The 22,264-nt window shown below is 37.2% G+C and overlaps 1 protein-coding gene across 1 annotated transcript in view; it reads right to left on the bottom strand.

Moving 5' to 3' along the window:
- Positions 1-364: 364 nt before the first annotated feature.
- The window catches only part of LOC122108014 (contactin-6-like), a 253,962-nt gene continuing 232,062 nt past the window's right edge, over positions 365-22,264 (bottom strand). The window contains 9 exon segments of the mRNA XM_042679950.1: positions 365-565; positions 567-627; positions 1,456-1,624; positions 2,333-2,445; positions 10,370-10,556; positions 12,700-12,815; positions 12,916-13,150; positions 18,707-18,777; positions 21,826-21,975. Of these exon segments, the coding sequence (XP_042535884.1) occupies positions 523-565; positions 567-627; positions 1,456-1,624; positions 2,333-2,445; positions 10,370-10,556; positions 12,700-12,815; positions 12,916-13,150; positions 18,707-18,777; positions 21,826-21,975 (1,145 nt within the window). The 3' untranslated portion in view covers positions 365-522.

The raw sequence follows: 22,264 nt of genomic DNA, 5'->3' as shown, positions 1-22,264 counted from the left end.
GAGTCAAGTAAAACAAACGTTTTGTATCTGGACATACATTTCTTATTCCAATCTGATTCAGAAGTTAAAAAATATACCATGCTTTGGAATTATGTCTATCTTTAAACAATCCCTACTACAAACAGATAATCATATTTTATTTCAAATAGGGTTAGCATTTGAAATACTGAAATAAATGTTCTGGAGCTTATAAAATGTGCATAGATTTATACCTACCTCTCATCGCTCATGAGTATTACAGGACATTATTTATATTCCTCATGTAATTAACTTGGACATCAGTGCCCTGTTCCCAGACTAGTTTAGAACCCTTCCATGCAGGGAGCCATGTGTGGACTTCAAGAATTCCAAAGTGCTTAAAACGTTTTTTATTAATGTGTCATAGATATTTACAAGATCTTAATAATATACATTTTGTTTTCTTTCCAAACAAGTCAGTATTAAGAATATGTCTTATGAGAGAGGCTGGAGACCACACGGGCAGAATGATTTACTTTCAGAAAACTCCCAAAGATTACGCTTTTATTCATCGTGTAAATGGGTGAATAGCAAAAGAGTAAAAAATCAGAACAATCCACAGGAAATGAGGGCCTGGTCCTAAGACTTGAATTCCTTTGGAACTTAAACCTGCAAAATATGAAAAAAAAAAGGACTTGAGATAAAACAAAATTGCTGAACAGATTGCTTCAAGACACACAATACAAACTGCTATTGCCCTTCTCACGCTCTATTTTATTACATTTCACTTATGTTGTATTTAATTTTAGGAAGTGCTTTTACCCTCTGTCCTCAGGTATCTGTCTTAAAGGTAAAAATGCAAAAGAGAAATGACAGAATGTGTGATACAGATTAATCTGGAGGACAGATTAAAAATGGACCAATATTTGGACAGCTAGCCCTTGCACTTGTCAAGAGTTTCATTCTGATGAGTAGTGGCTTCTTCTAGTCAAAATAGAGTAAGTAAATTATTGCTGAGTAGCAAGTGTTGGCCTGCTTAAGGAAGCTCATTGAATTCAATGTAGTATGGATGCTGCCAGGACCAATGGGTGACGCCCCGCCCTGCATATGGAAATAAGAAGGTGCATGTACTTCATTTACCATTTCCACTCTAAACACACCTTTCAGAATCTATGCAAAAATATCCCATTTTTGTTCCAATCAACTGACTCATGAAATCATGCTGCAGATATCAAGTTGTTTTATGATTCTTCGTAAAATTTATTTTTTTAAGTGAGGAATCACGAAGACTGTAGATGATAGGCATGTTGGAAATTACTGTAGGTGATAGACATGTTCATCACCTCTGGCTCACAATAAAAAAAAATGGAAGCTTAGCCAATTGCTTTAGTTTTCTTTCTTTTTTTTTTTCTCAGCAATTAATCAAGAATCAGAAAATTTCTTAGAGCCTAGATTGCTGGCTGCAGATGCCCGGATTTCAAATCTGACTCAACCTACTTGACATTTTTGGAATCCTAATTTCTTCACTGCTGCTTCCATCTCCCCCATCGCTGACTGTTCTTATTTCAATCAAGTAGTCTTCTTCAAACGGAACCAGGAGCTCAGCTGACGTGTTGTTGGTTTCCAAAACGTGAGTTTTACTTTGTCTGTTTTGTCGATACAGAATCTAAAGATAAGTATAAATAAAGTTAATAACAGATGTGAGGGTGAGTTGCAGACAACCATGATAGGACATGTACAATTTGAGCATATAAATTTGTAAGTATTCCTGACGTGGAAATATTCTATGGTGTCGTTCTTTAAGCTGATGTGTTCTTAAGGAAAAACTGCTTCTTTGTGAACAGCAGTTCTTGGGAACACCACTAGATTCATTTCTATTAATTAAATAGTTGGATGCTATCTTCTCTGGTGCATACTGTGACAAGGTATTGTTCAGTTTGGAATTATTTCAACTGTGTGACTCAATTCCTCTATCAAGAGCTGATACTCATTACCATGGAAGGAAATGATGTGCTGTGTGTATGCCAAGACGCTCTGGTTAGATTTCCCCTCATACCATTAAAATATCATAACACCTTGCGGTTGGCATTCTAGAGATGCTACTGGAACATAATCTTTGACCTCTTTCTAAGCTCACAGCTACTATTCAAGTAATATCATAGCAAAGTGTGTCATGTGGAGAAAAGAAATACTGTTCAATGCACACCTTTGCTTTTTGATGTTCCGTGATGAGGCCATACAACCTTTCACTGGAGAATTTGAAGGCAGAAATGGCTTCTGTACAATTAATTTTTTCATAGTTTCACATGGCAATGGTATATCTGATTTCTTGGGAACATAATTTATCTGACTAAAGGGAAAACTACCTACTCACCTTGTAACCCAGCACTTCAGACTCGTTTTCCATGGTTTTCACGTGCTCCCAGTTCAAGCATAACTTTGAGTTTGACAGCTTCCAGGCAATGTTTGCTGGTGGTTGGCTTGGAGCTTTAAGACATAATCGAAGATGCAAATGAGTTGTTATTCAGGGTTGTTGTGCCATGCCTACATCCTTAGGAAAAGCAAACACTGGTGATTCACACAGAATGAGCTAGAATGGGTTTTAATATTATTTGAAGTATCATCCTAATTCTCATCAGAGTAAGCAAATATGATCAGTTGGGGTGGTCTATTTTCCCAGACTTATGTATTAACAATGGCTTAATGAATGTCCAGGAATAATTTACTAACCATGCCTATTGAGTGTTTTCATTTATCACATATTCAGAGATGGAAGGTCCTATTATCTAGTGTTTCATTTGGTAATTAATCAATGAGTGTGTGAACCAAATTCAAGTTGTAAACCTTTTATACACACAGACCTACACAAACACATCCCTAGCAGTCTTTTACATTACCACATTAATTTAATGACCACTTTAATTAGTAGTCTTTAACAGTAATGAACACAGAAAATGCAAGATACTTCAAGCAAAAGAATAAATTATGAACAATATAGAGAAAACTTTCTGAATACTTAACACAATGCATCAAATCCACACACACACATACACACACACAGCCCAGAGATTTCTCTCTCTTCTGCGTATAGCCGAGTCTCCTGCATGTTCTTATTGCTGTATAGACCACCTCCATTTAGTCTGAATGTATGTTCCAGAAATCGTAACTGCACAATACCTGAAGTTTGAATTTTCCTATACTCAGGCAAACCCCAGACTAAAATTCCTACAGGAAAGTCTATGAAGTAATTTAGTCATATATCTATCTTTGGTCAATCAACTGTTCCTACACACTGAGAAAGATGTATGCTATTTAATATAAATAGAGCTATCAGGAACCCAGAATAGTAAAAAACATTATGAAATTATTGATTACCCTCTATGATGGGAACTCTAAACCAAAATTATGCCTTTTAGGTCTTTGATATTAATTTTATATTCTTGGAGGAGAAAGATGGTGGGAAATAGAGAAGGAAAGATATAGAATAACCATTCCAAAGTAACAGATCTAATGCAACTAGAGACATTATAATCACCTAAATTGAACCTATCCAGCACACAGGTAATAAGTGACTGAGTTAAATACACATCCTGATCTTTTGGTTTTCAGCCCAGTGTTTGCTCACGACAGCATGCAGCTTCTCAGAGAATTGCACCTACATGATTACTTTTGAGATTAAATAAATAAATAAAAGCAACAACAACAATGAAGAACTAGGAGAGATTTATACAATACTTCAGCCATAAAGCTGAGGCAAAGATAAAACTGTCCAGAAAGATATTTTTAGCATATATATATGTATATATATATACACATATACATATATATGTGTATATATATATACATATATATGTATATATACATATATACGTATATGTATATATACGTATATATGTATGTGTGTGTGTGTGTGTGTGTGTGTGTGTGTGTGTGTGTGTGTGTATATATATATATATATGGGAAGCCAAATGAGCATAATATTTAACTCTTTACAATGCTGATAGCAATGGAAATTACTTCATTTGGAATTTTGCACTGACTGCATTCCAATCTCTAATGCATTCCTGGAATATTTTGATCTTATTGCATGTAGGCAATCTTACACTGCTGACCCCTGTTCCATTTGTCTCCCACGCCCATCACTCTTCTTCATGAAGTCATTTTGACACACTTGGTATGTGATGGATTGACAAGTGTTTCTCCATATTCTCATGGCACTCAGCTTATGTTTCCTAGGGATTTGTCATGTGGAGTTACCGCAGCTCTTGGCAGCATGTTTCTCTAAATTTCTTGTGGATGTGTTCCTTGGTCTACTCTTTTTTTTAAATTTTTTTATTATGAAAATACCATACAGAGGGATTACAATTACAAGGGCAAGATAATGAGTACATTTCTTATCAAGCATTGCAGCCTCCTCCTTGTTTCCCCTTCTCAAACCTTTCCATATCCCGCCCCCCCCACCCATATCCCCCCTTCTCCCCACCCCCCACCCTGGCCAAAGTTGTAAAGTTCGTTTTTCAACATAAAGACTTGTACACCTCATTGTTGCAATGTGTCCACCTGTATCCTTATTTAAATGATTTGTTTTTTCCCCTTCCCCTCCACAAATTATACCTTGGTCTACTCTTAACAACAATTACTAGCACAATGATTAGTGAGTGAGTCGGGGCACACAAGTCAAAGGTCTTTAGTAACTCACTGGAAGAAATCAGCTTCCTAATGAAAACTGCTTAGAAAGCTTGTGTCTCACAGCCGTTGTGGTTATGCACTGGAATGGGGGCTGTTCAGAGGTGACTGAGTGTAGCCAGTCCATTAACTATGCTTCCCTGTGATCATGGCTAAGACTCAGGATCACTGCCATGATGGGACTGTAGCAACCCATTTATGAGATAGACTAGGCCAATGGGATTGACTACGTCCTGGAATGTTTCTCTGCAAATCCAAACCTTAAAGACTTCATGTTCTGTGATTTTAAACAATTGATACTTGCCTGTCAATGCATTTGTGTCTTCTAATGGACTGATTCCAACAGGAAGTTTGTAACTGTCTTTCCTTAATTTTCAAGAAGCAGCTCAGCCATAAGCAACCTAATTTGCTATCTACTATACTCTGGATTCATTTCTTTGATCTTTGTTCTCTAAGCACTAACAATAACAACACAATACAATCAATAGAGAGAAGATAAAAAAGTCTTTCCTTCAACAGCAATGGTAGTGATGGATTCTAAAAGTTGTATTTATCGTCGTGTCTTTTGGCTGTCTGACTATTTTAGAGGTAACATATTGCTTTCTGCACTATGCATACAGTACATTGAAGAAGCAACTGGTAAGGAAGCAGAGAGTTGGATTTTACCAACTTCTTGGACTACTTTTGTGACCTTGGCAGTAACCATGGCATTAACTTGTCCGCATTTGTTCCTTCATTTATCAGAAAGTAAAACATACTACAGGTTTAAAAAAATACAAGACAAGTTCTGTGACTACTGAGTATGTTGGGATGGCTAGTGAAGTATATGGATTACCTACAATGCTGTATTTGTCTTGCTTTGTAAGGGAGGTGGGATGAAAAGTTAGGTTTTGAAGTCAAAAAATTTGAATTTGTCAAGAGCCCCAGTATTTGTATCTATAAAATGAGATCGATAACTCCCACTTCATAAAATTCTTAGCTTATATGAAATAAAATATAAAACCTTCCTTATTTCATTAGTGGTACATATTAGAAATCTCAGGAACTGCACTCAACAGCAGCTCTCTCTGTGATGTTATGACAAAAACATTCTTTTGAATTGTGCTTAACGTGGATTGTCACCCAAAGTATGATCCTCAAGTTTGCAAATGATTCACTTCTTAAATATAATTAACATACATTCACGATTGTGCCTAAGTGGCATTGTTCTTACCTGAGCTCTTTATGTGCTTTGAGAAAGGAAGATAAAATGACAGCTCAGCTAATTATCTGGGAAGTTTTCATCGTTTGAAGCCTTTCTCATCTTTATCTATGGGTACTTTTTACAAAGTTACTGCCATATATCTATTTTAAAAAATCTAATAACAAAAGCTGCAGGCTGCGTTAGATGGTTATCACCTTAACATCAGCACTCTTAACAATTCTGGATAGATGTGGCTGATTAAAGTATATTCCATATGTCTCTAATAAGTTAAAATTTCTATCACCTAAAACATAAGTCACTGTCCCATGAAAATACGAAAACCCATGCCAACTTTTTGAACGGTAAACACAACACACAAGGCCCTCTTCTATTTTGGTTTAATTTTTGCAGGCAATTTCCCAGAGACAAAATCATTTTTTCTATTAATCAAATGACAGAGGAACATTAAACTAGCCCTCCACAGCTCTAATAGTTTCCCTGTAATCAATTTTTCTGTAGATGGCATTTATATTCAGCTGTAGTTCACACTGTGAACTCAATTCAAAAACAACTTCTTATGTTACACTTCTAAGTAACAGCATGGGGTTGACATTTGGGAAAGAGAGAAAGAACATAAGTGTAAGATGGAATAAAGGCTTAATGTTTCCTTTATGTCTAAATATGGATTGATTGCATATTTACAACAAGAAAGAATCTAGTACAGCCTGCTAGTCAGTCAAAGTCAGGGGCCAAATTGAGACAAAATTTGCAAACACTTTGTGCTACTCTCGCAGAATAGGACTGTCTACATAAGCAGTGTTTTGTTTGTTTTATGTTCTTTCTTCCTCTTGCAATTGATGTAAATATTTTTCCATGCTGTCATAGTAAATTTAAATCACATGCAAGCGTTGTCTGCATGGCTCACAGTCGATTTGCTTGTCTCCTCAGTTGTCTTTTAGAAACGCATGGTTTTCACTTAGTGTGGTACTCATCATTATTTCTTTAACGGTAAAAATACCACCATTACCATCCTTGATAGTAATAACTGCATTTTTGAGGAACTTTATAGAGCTGGAGTCATGCTCAAGCGATAGAGTCCTTCCTTTGCAAGTATGAGTCCCTTCTCTACCATCAAAAACAAACAAACAAAAGAAGCTTTAGCTTTACATGAGTTATTCCTTAATGTGGATGTCCTTTTGGCCTGTAGCTCTTCAGAACTCTTATGTCATATTCAAATATGCAGCCTGGCTTACAGAAGGTATACCTTCTTACAAGCATCTTTGCCTCTTGTTTATTTTGTTTGTGGTATTTTTTCCACAGTTTATTACTTCATCTCTTTGTCTTTCCCTTGTTTTAGATTATCTCCCCACTTAAAATTGCCAAAGGCAAAAATCCCAGTGTGTGGCTCTTGGGAGGTGCAATTTCTTGACTGGATGCATGAATGACCTTATTTCAAAAAGAAAAGTTCTGTCTTCTGTTTGGTGAATCATAATGGGAATTTTCCTAAGTGTGAGTTCTGCATTTTCAGACTTTACAATGAAAGATCAGATAACCAGATTGAAAATCTTGATGATGGTTGTCTGAATGTGTGATGGATGTATTTTTTTTTTTTGGCTGCTATTATTCAGAGGTAATTTTGATGTCATCTCAAGGATAAGGGAAATCAAGGTCCAAGGACAGCACTTGAATCAGGACTACCTTCAAGATTTCATTAAAGCTATTTCTCATCTAGGCATTGGGTATCCTTCCAAGATCCTTAATGAAAATTTCTGCAAGAAACATAACAACCAGAAACTAGCTGGGCTTTCCTACTTTAAAAAGATGTTAAAGATCATGAAATCACAATGAAAGGCATATAATACAAGTAATCATGCCTAAACCCTCAATGTTTGTCAGTCTCAGAGTCACCTTGGTATATGCTACAGTGCTTAGACCTCAGACAAAGCTCTAGGAGTTAGGACTATCAGCTCTGCTTTTCCTGTGAGAAAGTGTTTCAGAGTGATTAAATAATTAGACCTGTCACACAGACGGTATATGGCAGATCCTAGATTCACACCCAAACTTCTCTCCCTCTGGAGTCCCATTCTAGCTACAGCACTGACTTGCAGTGGGCCAAAGTTATGGGAATCAATGCTGATCAATGAAAATACATTACAGAGGAAAATCTGGGACATAAATAAAGCAGTAGGAAGAACATTTCACTGTAACAGGGATGGCAAGGATATTGTTTATAAATGAAATCTTATTGAGGCTTTATGTATTTCTTATATGTGAAAACTGATGTAAATTAGTACTTCATTTTTTTAGGCCTGAATAGGCCTTAAACTAGCCAGTCTTATTATGTATAATAAAAGTTGACTTGAGTCTTGGCTCAGTAAGTATACTAAAATATCTGGAAATTTATCAGAATACCTGTATCCAGGTTTTTACAAATACTATTCTTGCTGGTAGTTCATACCTGTAATCCTAGCTACTGAGAAAGCTAAGATATGAGGACTGCAGTTCAAAGAGAGCTTGGGCAGGAAAGACTATGAGACTATTATCTCCAATTAACCATTCAAAAAGAGCCAGGAGTGGAGCTGAGGCTCAAGTGGTAGATTGCTTAGCTTTGAACAAAAAGCTCAGGGAGGGGCTGGGAAGGTGGCTCAGTGGTAGAACGCTTGCCTTGCATGCCTGAGGCCCTGGGTTCGATTCCTCAGCACCACATAAGCAAAAAGAAAAAAAAGCCGGAAGTGGCGCTGTGGCTCAAATGGTAGAGTGCCAGCCTTGAGCTGAAAGTTGAGGGACAGCGCCCAGGCCCAGAGTTCAGGCCTCACGACCGGACCCAAAAAAAAAAAAAAAAAAAGCTCAGGGATAGCACTCAGGTCCTGAGTTCAGGTTCAAGACTGGTACTATAGTATATATGCTATTTATGATATATATATATACATATATATATCTCATACATATACATATACTATACATATTATACATATTATATACTATATTATATATATAATGCTTGAACTGACACTAGCAATATATATATATATATATATATGTATATTCACATACACAGACAACACACACACACACACACACACACACACACACAGACTCCTTACAGATTTCTAATCACCCTTGATTTTGTGTGAAATAGCAAATAACTCCATGAAGAGTTTTTGTGGCTTTGGTGCATCTCAACCAGCAAGAATTAAATGTCTGAGCACTCTAATTGGAGATTTCCATCCAGAAATTGAGATTAGCTAAATACTCCAGAAGAAGCATCAAAGCAAATCATAACAAAGTTACTGACATTGTCTTCGTTGACTTAGCCCATCGTGTAAAATGGGAAGGAAAACAGAGCTGCATCTGTAGCCAACCCATCCCTTAGAATGGCTCAGAGCCCATCCTGTCTTAAGCTAGGTAAAGTGTAGAAAATCTGGTTCACAGATTCCTAGTATAACCTCTATACACAGACAGCTCCTAGAAGCTATTCCTTCATTTGTTTCCTTCTTTTAACAATTCTAAAACACTTCATATTTTCCAAGGTTCTCTCACTATCAGTTCTTTACTTGTGCTTCATTGACAATGTAGAAAGATGATAATGGAAGATTTCCATTTAATTACAGCTTCATACTTGTAATTCTAGCCACTCGGAATACAGAGATCTGTGGACTACAGTTCAAAGCCTGATCAGGCAGTAACGTCCATGAGACTCTTATCACCCAATAACTACTAAAAAAGGCAGAAGTAGAACTGTTGTTTAAGTGCCAGAGCACTGGGCCTGAGCACAAAATCTCAGGGACAATGTTCAGACCTGTGTTTAAGCCCCAGAACTGGTAGAAGAATGAAAGGAAGGAAGGAAGGAAGGAAGGAGGAAAGAAAGAAAGAAAGAAAAAGAAAGGAGAGAAAGAAAGGAAGTGAAGGAAAGAAGAAAGAAAGAAAGAAGGAAAGAAAGAAGGAAAGGAAGGAAGGAAGAACAAACAAATGAAAAAAGGAAAGAAAGAAAGGAAGGAAGGAGAGAGAGAAAAAGAAAAGAGAAAAAGAAAGGAAAGGAATGAAGGAAGGAAGCAGGGAAGCAAGCAAGGAAGGAAGGAAGGAAGGAAAAAATACAGCATAACAAATGTCATGTCCTAGCCTCAGGTCACAAGTCAGTGACATGCAGAGAACTGGTATATATGCAGGTTTTTGGAGGCTGGTTCAAATTTTCCATGTATACCTAGAAAATTTGTTAATTAGGGCTTGTTGACTAGCATAATTTTAAGTTCCATTCACACATGTATAGAAAAGAAGTAACCTTTAATATCACTTGATTTTCAAGTATTTTTCAACTGGCTGTACTTTCTTAATATACAGGAGTAAAAGAAGAAGACAAGTTAATACTCAGAGTTCTTGCTTTAATGTAACATCAGAAGAGTTTATTTTCATTATTCCCAAAGAGTTTTAACAATTAAGGCACAAATGTTTTTGACCAACCAACCAATTGGTAAACTGATGGAACAGGCATTGACGAACAGTATGTTCCTTATAATACATAAACCTCATGCTCTGGGTACTTACGAGACTTTTTGGTGGTGATGTTGACTGGGGGGCTTGAGGGCCCTGTCCCAGCAGTGTTATAAGCTCGAACCGAGGCAAAGTAGACCGTATTAGCTTTCAGCCCTGTGATGTTCTTGGTTGTGACATTGCCACTGACTCTAATCCTACCAACCATCGATTCCTTCGAATCATCTGTCCAGTATAAAATCTGATTATTAAAAATAAAGAATAAACAAGTCATTACTTTTCAACAACTACCAAATGCAAGGAGGTCTGGGAATGTAAAAAACAAAACTTGAGTTTTCAATTAAAATGGCAATATCAATCCCAACGAAATCATCACAGCTGAATACTTATAGAATGGAAAGAAGAAATCGTGTATGTGGATAAACAAATATGATGAAATTTCAGAGAACCTGGGCTTTTGAAGAGTACCAAAATAATTTAATCCAAGAACCATCTAATTTATGAACTATATAACTATATCCGCTTTAACAAAGGACACGTAAGAAAGACAGGTCAAACAGGTTCCATGTCATCAATCAAATTTTTACATTTTGCAACCTTATCATCTCTTACAGTGTTCTTTGAGTCACAAGTAAATCAATAGTTCACCTTATACTGATCAGTTGCTATGCATTCTTGTTGTTATAAGAGGTATTAGAACAAGACAAAAGAATATAGAGTTTAGTTCTAGTTTGGACTTTAGAATATATATGTGAAAAGAAAGCATAGAATGCAGTCCAAAGAAGAGATAAAAACATGAAGAAAACCTTTCCTGACTGGTGAAGGAGGGGATGCAGATGAGCTGTGAAAAATAAGCAAGGTTCACCTTAGAGGTATGGCCTTCTAGGCACAGACTCGGTATGATAGTTATCATATGAATAGAAAAGTTTGTTTAGATTAGAGGATTCATGAGAATGAAAAATAATGGAAGGATGGGCTGGGAAGGTGGCTCAGTGGTAGAGTGCTTGCCTTGCATGCATGAGGCCCTGGGTTCAATTCCACAGTACCACATACGCAGAAAAAGCCAGAAGTTGTACTGTGGCTTAAGTGGTAGGGCACTAGCCTTGAACCGAAGAGTTGGGGGACAATGCCGAGGCCCAGAGTTCAGGCCCTACAACTGGCAAAAAAATAAAAAATAAAAAAATAAAGAAAAATAATGGAAGGGAAAAATGGCAATGATTAGAATTGTACTTTTATTGTAGCTTTAAAACACAATAAAACACATTGTCTATTTTGTGAATTGTTGTACCTTCAAATGGTAAATAATTAATAACTAATAGTATTTCCCTTTCCACATTCTCATCTCTTTGTGAGAACAGTGTCACAAATACATGATTTACTTCATTCTATATTGAGTAAAGGAATCAGAATTTATCAGAATTCTGATAGAAACCGAATTTTTTTAGTCACTTAGCTCCCTTTTCAGAGATGATTACGTTTTTTTCCCAAGTTACATTCCAGTTTCCAGAGCAAATTTCTCACTGAAATTTTTCCTACAGTTTAAGATCATCAGGATTTGACTTCATTTCTCCCTATAAACTGGAATGGATGCATTTTGAGTATTTAAATATGATAAACTTCCTCATCACTTAAAAAAATCATATTGTGTCAAGAATACTTACCATAAAATCTCTCCTAAGAAATTTCACCTTTATAATAACAATTTATCAAAAAAAACCCTATAAACAAAATCAGTGAATGATGGTTGACAAGAGCTGTGACATTACGTAGCACCTCCCTAGAACATCCTCAGCCTACTTATCTGAGAACGTATGCCTTTCTTTGTGGCCATTATTTACCAATTAATTTGCTTAAGATCACCTAGAAAGATGCCTTTCCCTTCATTTTTTTTTTCTTTTCCTCTTTCTATATTACTATAGTTTGGATCTGGAAACTTCCAGTGTTTTGGGATCTTGGTTATCAGCCCTGGATCTATTGGGTGGTGGTAGAACCTTTAGCAGGTGGGTCTTAGTGATAGGCATTTATGTCATAGAGAACATGTACTGAAAGAGGTCCTGAGACCCTGAACTCAATCCCTGTTTCAGTACAGATATTGTTTCTCTGTTTCCTGTTTCCCAGTTTACTCTGACAGGAGTTCCTACTATGCCTCTTCAGCGCAGGCCACAGAACTAGGGGTGTAATCCATAGATTGGAATTCTCTACACTGTGAGCCAAATAATTCTGGCTTTAAGTTGAGTCAGGTATTTTGCTATAGAAAGAGACAGCTCACTAACAGAGCTGTGAGTCCATGCTAAGTGCTGAGTTTGTGATCCAGAACTGCATACAGGAGCTATTGGGTGGTGAGCTGGTGCATTCACAGGGAAAGTCAAACCAATATGGATTACCTCATAGCCCAGCACTCTTCCAGTGTTTCTATTCCAGGCAATAGCATTCCAAGAAACTTCCATTTCAGAAGCAGAGACACTCTGGACCGAAGTTCCTCTTGGAGCCAGTTGAGGTTCTACCGTCAGATAAAAGATATTTTCACCTTGGACAGCCCAAAGTGCCAAGCACATACATAAGACTCAAGGAAAATCATTCCAGAGCTGAGGACAGCTTACCATCTTCCCCTGAGTAGACAATGGATACGGTACTCAACGATCCTTCTCCTTCATTATTATATACACCCACTTTGACTTCAAAGGGAGAGAGGGGTGTGATGCTTTCATTTCTGTAAACAAACCTTGAAGATTCCACAAGTGCTACCCTTTCTTTGGTCCAGGTTGTTGAGCCAACTGGCCGTAGCATGATGAGATATCCAAATCCCTCGCCATTTTGTAGTTCTTCTGGAATGGACTTGGTCAAAATGAGATCAATCATTGAGTATGTGCAAAAATAGTTCACTGAGCTATTATAATATTTACTGACTGTCATTTTTTTGCAGATATAGTTATGGATATTTGCCCTATTTAATGAAGTATTGTAGAAAAATACTTCTATTTGGAATGTCAATTAGGAAAATGATCCCAGCCAAAGGCACTCAGATAAATAATTGTTTTCAAATAGAAATATAAAACATGTTTTACAAATTTATATTTTTCTTTGATGGCTCATAAATTGCAATAATAAAATGATTCACAACATTGCAAGATTTTACAATAGGAGCTACACCATAATTTTCAAACAAAAAATGCATAAAACAACTTCCACTAAGTCTAAAGCATATATCTTTATTAAAAACATTAGGGTATATTTTTTCTGACATAAAAAATACATTTCTAATTCTCACAGACATCAAATTCTACAAAGTACACTTAAAACTACAAATGAATTTAAACTACAAAACAGAAATAGATACAAGTTTCATCAGAACTCTTCAGATATAACAGTTATAGTCAAGCAAATGAAAATAGTTTTGCTTGAATTTCAACAAACCTTCTACCTGATTAGAACAAACTTATACTTCAAAAAACAATGGAATTGAGTTGGCTTTTCCAAAGCAAATGCTCTCTTTTCTTATTGATAGATAATGAGAGATAGATAACTATTTTGATGAATAGATATAGCTATTTTCTAGATATTATACACACATACTCAAATTGGTTCTTGGAGACAAGGTAGCACAAATTGACTATGACCCTGATCTAGCCTAAAATTCATGATTCTTTTGCCTTTGCCTCCTGAATACTGGAATCACAGGCATGAACCACCATATCCAGACTATATTGTAAATGTTGATCAACTAGCATAGATCTACCTGGCAAAATATAATGCTCTAAGTTCCTCATGCTTGCAATACTGTTCCTAGTGTTTTCCTTATCCATGGAAGTAAATGTACTGTATCACATTATCCAGCCATTTGGGCCATTATCTGATTACCAGCCCCATGCACTGGCACCAAGAGCACCATCTTGGGTCAACATACATGAAGATTTCTGGTATAGACTTTATAGCCAGTAGCAAAGAACAGACCCATTCAATTCCTCCTGTTTACAGGGCTTGCAAATGAAACCTAGAGGGCAGTGGTAGGAATACCCCATGCAGGCAATAATAGAAAATATTCAGTAGCAGGGTCACTGGGACAGGAGAAGCTAAGAGAAATGGAGCTGCATTAGAGAGGGAGGAGATGGAACTCAGGTAGCAGCCAGTTGCTCCTGGCTGAAGGAAAGGATATGGAAAGACCAATACAGCAATCGAGGTGGGGCTGAATTGTGAGCACCGCTACTGACAGTTTCCTAGAATTCCTGTGCAGGGGACAGTGATGAACGATGCTCAGCTTCTCCATTTGACCTGCTTGCTTGGTTGCAGGGACTTTTTCCTGTCCTCATTACTTTCCATGTAGCTTTACAATAAATCCCCATTAACCGAGATGACCTCAGCGGGTCTCTATTTGCTGCCATGTGGAGTATGGTAACAAATACAGAAAGTGAAAGATGAAGGAAAATGCAGCTGCTGAAATCTGGGAAGTACAATGCTTCCCTCTATTAACACTTTTTGTTCTGACAAGAAAAACAGGATGAAAAATTAATTTTGAATTGGGCACTGGTGACTCACACCTACAGGAGGCTGAGATCTGGAGATCCTTTCTGGAAGCTCTAGACTTAGCTTTAATTAATCAGCAAAAATGCCAGACGAGGAGCTGTGGCTCAAATAGTAGAATGCCATTCTTGAGAAAAAAAGATAAAGGCTGGAGCTCAGGCCTTGAGTTCAAGCCCCAGTGCCTGCACAAAAATTTGAAATAATTTAGAAGAGGTGTAAGAGGATTTAACTAACTTGCTAGAGCCTTTGATTTAGTTCTTCTGCTCTTTTGATCTGGTGGATAATGATTATTTAATGCATCACAGTTGGTAGAGGACTCCTACTTTTGTTACAAGTAAGGTAAATGTTCTTTTATTAAGAAAGATCTGAGTGCAAGATAAGCAGTTTAAACCAGAACAAAAGAGACTCACAAAAGTTTTTCCTTTTATTTTTCTCATATGGACAGAGAGTCAAAGATAAAGAAATTTGCGTAGCCGTTTAAGAGCACCAGAGATGTTCCCCCTCTAAGCAATTAAAATTGATAAAGTATAATAATATAATTCCTAACCACAGTATCTGTAAGAACTCAATCTTTAGTATAAACCAAGGTTCCACAAGCAAAGCCTTTCTAGCCAAGTCTGGCATGTAGCCTAGTTTTCACAAATCATGGCTCCTGATTTATCTACCCGCTTTTGAGCTACGGACTGTCAAAAAAAACCACATGGTTCACAATGTTGAGTATTTTCACCCTCTGTCTCTACATAAAAATTGTGCTCACTATTTCTATTTAGCTTCTAGTTAATCATACTCCATCCTACATAGATAATTTATAATTGCATTTAATAGGAGACATTTACCACAAGCACCTCAAACTTGGAAACAATAACTATGAGCACATAGTAATGTGCATTTTGTGTCTATTTATTTTGGTTTGGTTTGTTCCCAATAATTAGACATGATGCGAAATGTGTGGGATGGACAATTGCTAATTCCTTAAGAAAAACAATATGGTTAGTGTTCCTCTCTCCTGTTGTGTAACCACACAAAAACAATTATCTACTAAACTTTAGGAATCTATGGCTATGGCAGAGAAAAAAGAGAAGCATGAAATCAGCAAAACTCTCTGGACAAGATAATGAAAGTATTTATGTGGCCTTGGAAGAACACTGAAAACTAAAAGACTTCCTCAGCATTAAACAAGAGTAATTCCCCAGTGAGATTCAATGAGAGTTACTGTTTTACAGCAAATATTGTCAAATGGTCAAGAATAATACAATTACTTCCTACTTAAGGCAGATGTGCAGGAGTTCCTGCTTTTCCCTGATTTAGGACCAAGTAAAGGTCCTAAATGAAAGGTCTGTGTTCAAATGCTCCGCTGCCCAGTGAGGCCCAGGTGTAAGCTCCTTTTCCTTATCTGTATCTGGTTTCCCAGCCCCAGAATTGTTGTGGGGACTAAACGGCATAGAAGGGCCAGGGTGGCACCCACAAATCTGGCAGAGCATGGTGAATATGCTTTCCCTCCCACTTCGCCTTGAGATTTCAAGTCACAAACCAGAGAAGATGGAACACATTCTACACTCTAGGCCCCCAAAGAACCGCATGAAATGCGACATCCAGAAATAAGGATGACTTTTAGGGTAGCTGTACCCCATGTTTGCTTGTGATTGCTTTCTCGCATATAAAACTGGGTTAATGATACCTCTCTCTCATTCTCACTCTCTTTTTCCCTCTTTCTCTCTCTCTTTGTCCATCTCTCTCTCTCCCTCTATTTCTCTCCCTTTCTCTCTCCTCTTCTTCTTCTTCTCCCTCTTTCCCTGCCCCCTCTCTGCCCCTCCCTCTCTCCCTTCCTCCGTTCCCTCCCTCTCACCTCTGAACTTTGTGACAAATAAAGCACTGTATTTCTAAAATAGGATTTCATCAGAAACCAGTGGCCCATGCCAGTAATCCTAGCTACCCAGAAGGCTGAGATCTCAGGATCGAAGTTCAAAGCCAGGCGGGGTAGGAAAGTCTGTGAGGCTCTTATCTCCAATTAACCACCAGAAATCCAGAAGTGGCACGGTGGCTCAACTGGTAGAGCACTGGCCTTGAGCTAAAATGCTAAGGGATAGCGCTCAGGCCCAGAGTTCAAGCCCTAAGCCGACATAAAACAAAAAATAACAAAAACCTAAAATAGGATTTCTTGCTCTTTGGGGCATGATAATTCTTGGCAGAGGGACCTTTCCTATGTCTATGGTATTTAACATCATCTTGGCTTGCTTACCTGCCATATATAATCTATAAATATGTCTCTAGCCACTCTAACGTATACACCAATGATAAATACATCCCTGCTTCCCAATGAGGCTCACTTTTATATGTATTTCACATGTCACTATTTATTTAAAACTTTCATGGTCTTCTTATCATTAGGTATAAGTTCAAAATGTCTCAGGATATAGCCATATATTTCTACTTTTCTACCAAGCCAAAGTCAACAAGCTCCATCCTCTTGCCAACTTCTAGTTACAAGAGACAGGTTCTAAAAGATATATCACATGGTCTGTATTTTTTAGGAATTCAGGACATGCAGGTACTTTAAACCAATGAATGCCTTGAAATTTCTAAAGTTGAGAAAGCACTTTGGAGCTTAGGATGGTAGAATGAAGAAAGAAAGTGTAGTGGGCCTGTACTGACCTTCACCAAGTGTGCAACAAAGGTATTTGTTTACTGAGGGCCTTGAACCCTTTCAAGGTTCTTCCCATTGAATGTCAAGGGTCCCAAGAGTCTGGCCTAGGAGTACCAGAACTTAGAAATTGAGGAAATTCTTCAGTTGTTACTTGGATCTGTATCAAGGGATTATAAAGATCCCCCCTGATGGGAGATCTTCTAGAGAACATCCCCCAAAACTCTACAAAACACCAACCTCTGGTCATTTGCTGTACTTGGTAAATGCCAAAAGCAAATGACAAATGTATTAGAAAACGCTCTTTTCCACATACCCCGCCCCTTGTATTGAGCTCACAACACCACCTATTCGGAGCTCTACAGTGGTAACACAATGAATGAGAGAAAAAAAGAGAAAAGTAGAAGAAAAAAAGATAGAGGACTGAGTATAATTCATCCCATTTCATATGATAGAATTCTACTCTATTGTAGTAGGCTTGAGCTACTGGAAATGAGCAACTTTAGATTGGTGAAAAGTGTAATATTTACGACAATAAACCTGAGTAAAAATTTAAAATCAGTAACAGCATGAATCTATATGTTGATATTGAATACAATCACTGGAAAAGTGATTCCATGTACCTAACTTTTCATGCCAAGGCAGGGTAAGAATGAGATGCTGAATGCAAAGATCAATGTTAGGACAATAATTCTTTTTTGCTTATATTCTTCCACAATAAAATAGTTCTAGGGCTCATGAAGCAAACTGTGCCTAACTCACCTTGTCATAATGAAAAGTCTCCTGACCAATGCTCTATAGATTTTTTTTAATTTTATTTTATTTGTGAACATACTGTACAGAGGAGTTACAGTTACATGGGCAGGATAATGCATACATTTCTTACCAAGCATTGCAGCCTCCTCCTTTGTTTACCCTTCACATCCCTTCCCAGCCTCCCCCTCCCCCCCTAATCCCAATCCTTCTTGCTCTATAGATTTTGAAATTGTTTCCTTACATTTAAATTGTGCTGAGTTAGTCACATTCTCTGACTTGAGCAGAAGGAAACATTTTCTAATACTAATCCTTAAATAATTCATCATAAGGATGATGTATTTTTATTCTACATCTTTTAGATACGCTTAGGAGTGATCAAATAAACCTTTTTTTTTTGTTTGTTTTTCAGTATTTCTCCTGGCCAACTAAATCATTTTTTTTTCTTTTCAAAAGAACTCAGTTGGACAGAAAATTACCTCCCACGTAATGACGAGCTCAGATCTACTTCCTCCGCCACCATTGATGTTCGCCGGAGCCACGACTGGGACTAAAAGCAACCGAGAGGAATGTTGGAAGGCAATTAATGGAGGGATGTCTTCATCAGGATGAAGTTTTGTTGAGGAATTTTACCTTGTGAAATCTCACTCAGGCACACTCTGAGAGTCTTGCATTTTTAATGAACATAAATTATGTTTACACACATCCAAATTTCTAAGAGAGGACACAGTTGTGTTTGATACATGAGCACCCTGGCTGCAAAATTAATTAAAAATCGAGTAGCATCATGTATTTGACATTATTATGCATCATCTACTAATTGGCAAAATGATGTCCCATTCAGATGGTTAACAGGGACACTGTTGATTTAGTGCCTAATTATACAGTTGTGCTATAAACAAGTTACCGATGCAGTATATTAATTCATTATTTTTTGTCAATAAAGAAACTAAAAATTATTTTTGTCTTTGTGAGTCATCAGAATATTTGAACATTTAAACTTAAATTTTTTCAATGTTAAGAGATTATTATTATGTAACACTACTGTCTGAATCTCAAGTCTCTTCCGGTTCTTGCAAAGGCGATGTTTGTGGAAATTTCCATTGCATCCTTACATCTAATGCCCTAGTGGAACAAGCAGGATTATTCTGGTCAATTACAAACAATATGTCCTTCAACTCCACCCTGGTGAGGACTACTGTGATGAATGATAGTGCAAGGCATATTGTAAAACTGAGGAAAACTGTGAGTGTATGCAGTGAGGCTGCAGTCACACACATGGGAGTATTAAAATCATCATTTTCCTTAATACAACAACAAAACTATCTTGAATCTGTGATGGATAGTGGCTAAATTTCCTAGTATGCTTTTATTGTATTGCATTATAATGAATGTGTATGTATATGTATGGACATTATGTATGTGTGTATGTGTGTGTGTGTGTGTACATATAAACATTTTTGACCAGTATCCTTTGGAAGGGGTAGAAGTGTCTGGGTATGGTTGCGAACCGGTAGTCAGGGATTAAAATATATTAGTCTTAAATGCTTATTTCAGAATCTTTTTCATTGTAGATATTGCCTAAGCAAATCTAGGTCTTAATTGATTTTTTCCTCTTTCATTAAGATGTGTGACATGATAGAGATATAGTAATATGACTGCCCAATAGATATTATCTACATAGAAATACACATAATTTTGCACTTGAATTATATACCATATATACATTATAAAATTAAACGTTACTTGAACCTAAATGATCGTTTCTTTAAAATTTTCTAATACCTTTCATCAGAAGAAACACGAATCAAGGTAGAGCCTACATATTTGCTAGATTTGTTGTACTTGGAAGTTCATAGTGACACTATTCCAAGACATTTGCAGGGCTTAGCTATGTAAAAAATGTATTTTTAAATGACAATTTTATTCTCTCTGGAGTTTCCAGTGCCCTGAGAAACATGAAGTACTTTTTCTATATTCAATTTTAAAATCACCTCTGTGAAAATGGAAACCACATTAAGAAGTTAGCATTTGCTACTTAAGAGAGGGAGAGAAAAGGGAGAGGGAAAGAAGGGAAAGAGAGTGAGAGAGAGAAAAAGAGAGACAGAAGAAGAGAGAGAGATAGAGAGAGAGACGGAGAGAGAGAGAGTCACAGATCCAGAGAGAGTGGAAAGCTTGAGTATTATTTATAATGTTAGGAAAATTGGTCTGAATACCCTGTCTTACTGCACAGGAAACTATTAATGGTCAGGAGAAGGTAGCATGCAATCTTTACTAGAAGAACTTCAGTGTCTGGATCAGAGTTATAAGAGTTAGCATATTTCAAGTTAGCTATAAACAAACAACTGGAAACTAAAGCTGATATCCAGAGGAATACAGTTGGAGATTCTGGCCCAGCAGTTCTATGGTAAGTCCTGGAAGTTTCTACTTCTATATAACTCAGCTGATCTTCACTTATCATGGCTAAGAACCACTGCTATTTGGAGACTCTTGGTCACAGAAGTCCACAGTTCATGTATCAAACCTCAACTTGGCCAAAATAAAACCTATCTAATGTCCTGTTGGTTACTTTGCTCCTCAGTAAGACTTGCAGCATAATTTAACTGAATACAATTCCTGCCAAATATGCTTTCTCTAGCATCATCCCTTGGATGAAATATGATGTTATGGCTGGAAATACAGCTCAGGTGAGCAGAACATGTAACTAACATGGGAGAGAGTTGGGTTTAACCTGATAAAAATACAGGAAGGAAGGAAGAGAGGAAGGAAGGAAGGAAGGAAGGAAGGAAGGAAGGAAGGAAGGAAGGAAGGAAGGAAGGAAGGAAGGAAGGAAGGAAGGAAGTAGATCATTGACATCTGCTTATTGAAGTCACTTATATTTGTTCAGCTAAATTAGCAACAGCAAAATGATTCCTTGTTTACATAAGTGAGGACGAATGTGATCTTTGTGAGCTGCACAAATCCAGCAGGGCTTATGTTGTCCTGGATGCGAAAGTTGGGATGGAACAAAGATGATCCCATGAAAAGAGCTTAAGTAGACATGAGTTACAGCCAGGTTCCACTTGTGTTCTGCTGTTCAGTGAACCAGTTAATGCTCAATTAGTGCTTCAGTTAAATGACTGGAGGATTTGCCTCATCTGGATATGGAGGGATTTATAGTATTGCTGGATGAAGCTATAACTAGGTCAGAGTTGAGAAATGGCTGAAAATGTACGACTGCATGTGCCAAATGGAGACAATTAATTCTTGGCTACATCATCTTAATGAAATAAGCATTTCATTTGCCTCCGTCAACCACTATTGGATTTGATAAGGAAGAGACCAGATGGAAAGACAGCTTCTGAAAAAGCCCTTATTCTAACATGCTGCTTAAAGGTAATCATCTGTAATTCCATCTATGTTTGAGGGGAAAGACACGTTTCTATAAACACATAAGACCATGATCATCAGAGCCACTGGTTTGCTGACTCTGATTTTGGTCTCAATATACTACATACAGGACCCCCCCACACACACACAAAAACACCTTTGTGCCTTTTTTCTTTAAGAACTATACCATAAGGAATCTTCCATGTTTGAGGAAATGTTGGTTCCTTACCTGATGCTTTAGTTCTTAGCAATTCTGATGGCTTACTGGGTTCTCCAATCCCAATGCTATTCCCCGCAACAACACGAAATTCATATTCCACCCAAGGACTCAAACCAACGACTGTTGCATTGTACGTGTGACCATTGAGAATTTCAGGGACTAGAAAGAGCAAGACACTTCAGGTACCAGGCAAGAACCACAATGATAAGTTAAATTACTAAATGCTAAACTAATCAAGATACATATCAAATAGATCACATTTAAATCATACTATTATTTAAAAGATTATTTCCACGCATGGCACGGGTGGCTCACATTTGTAATCCTAACTACTGAGAAAGCTGAGATCTGAAGATGGAGCAGGAAGCCACTTCATCTTCAATGAAGCAGCAAAAAGGCAGAAGTGGAGCTATGGCTCAAGTGATTGATTGCCAGTCTTGAGAGGGAA

This window comes from Dipodomys spectabilis, unplaced genomic scaffold (genome assembly GCF_019054845.1).
Source record: "Dipodomys spectabilis isolate Male_0828 unplaced genomic scaffold, ASM1905484v1 ptg000054l, whole genome shotgun sequence".
NCBI classification, from domain to species: Eukaryota; Metazoa; Chordata; class Mammalia; order Rodentia; family Heteromyidae; genus Dipodomys; species Dipodomys spectabilis.
Note: the sequence above shows the minus strand (reverse complement) of the source record. Positions and strands in the feature narration are given on the sequence as shown.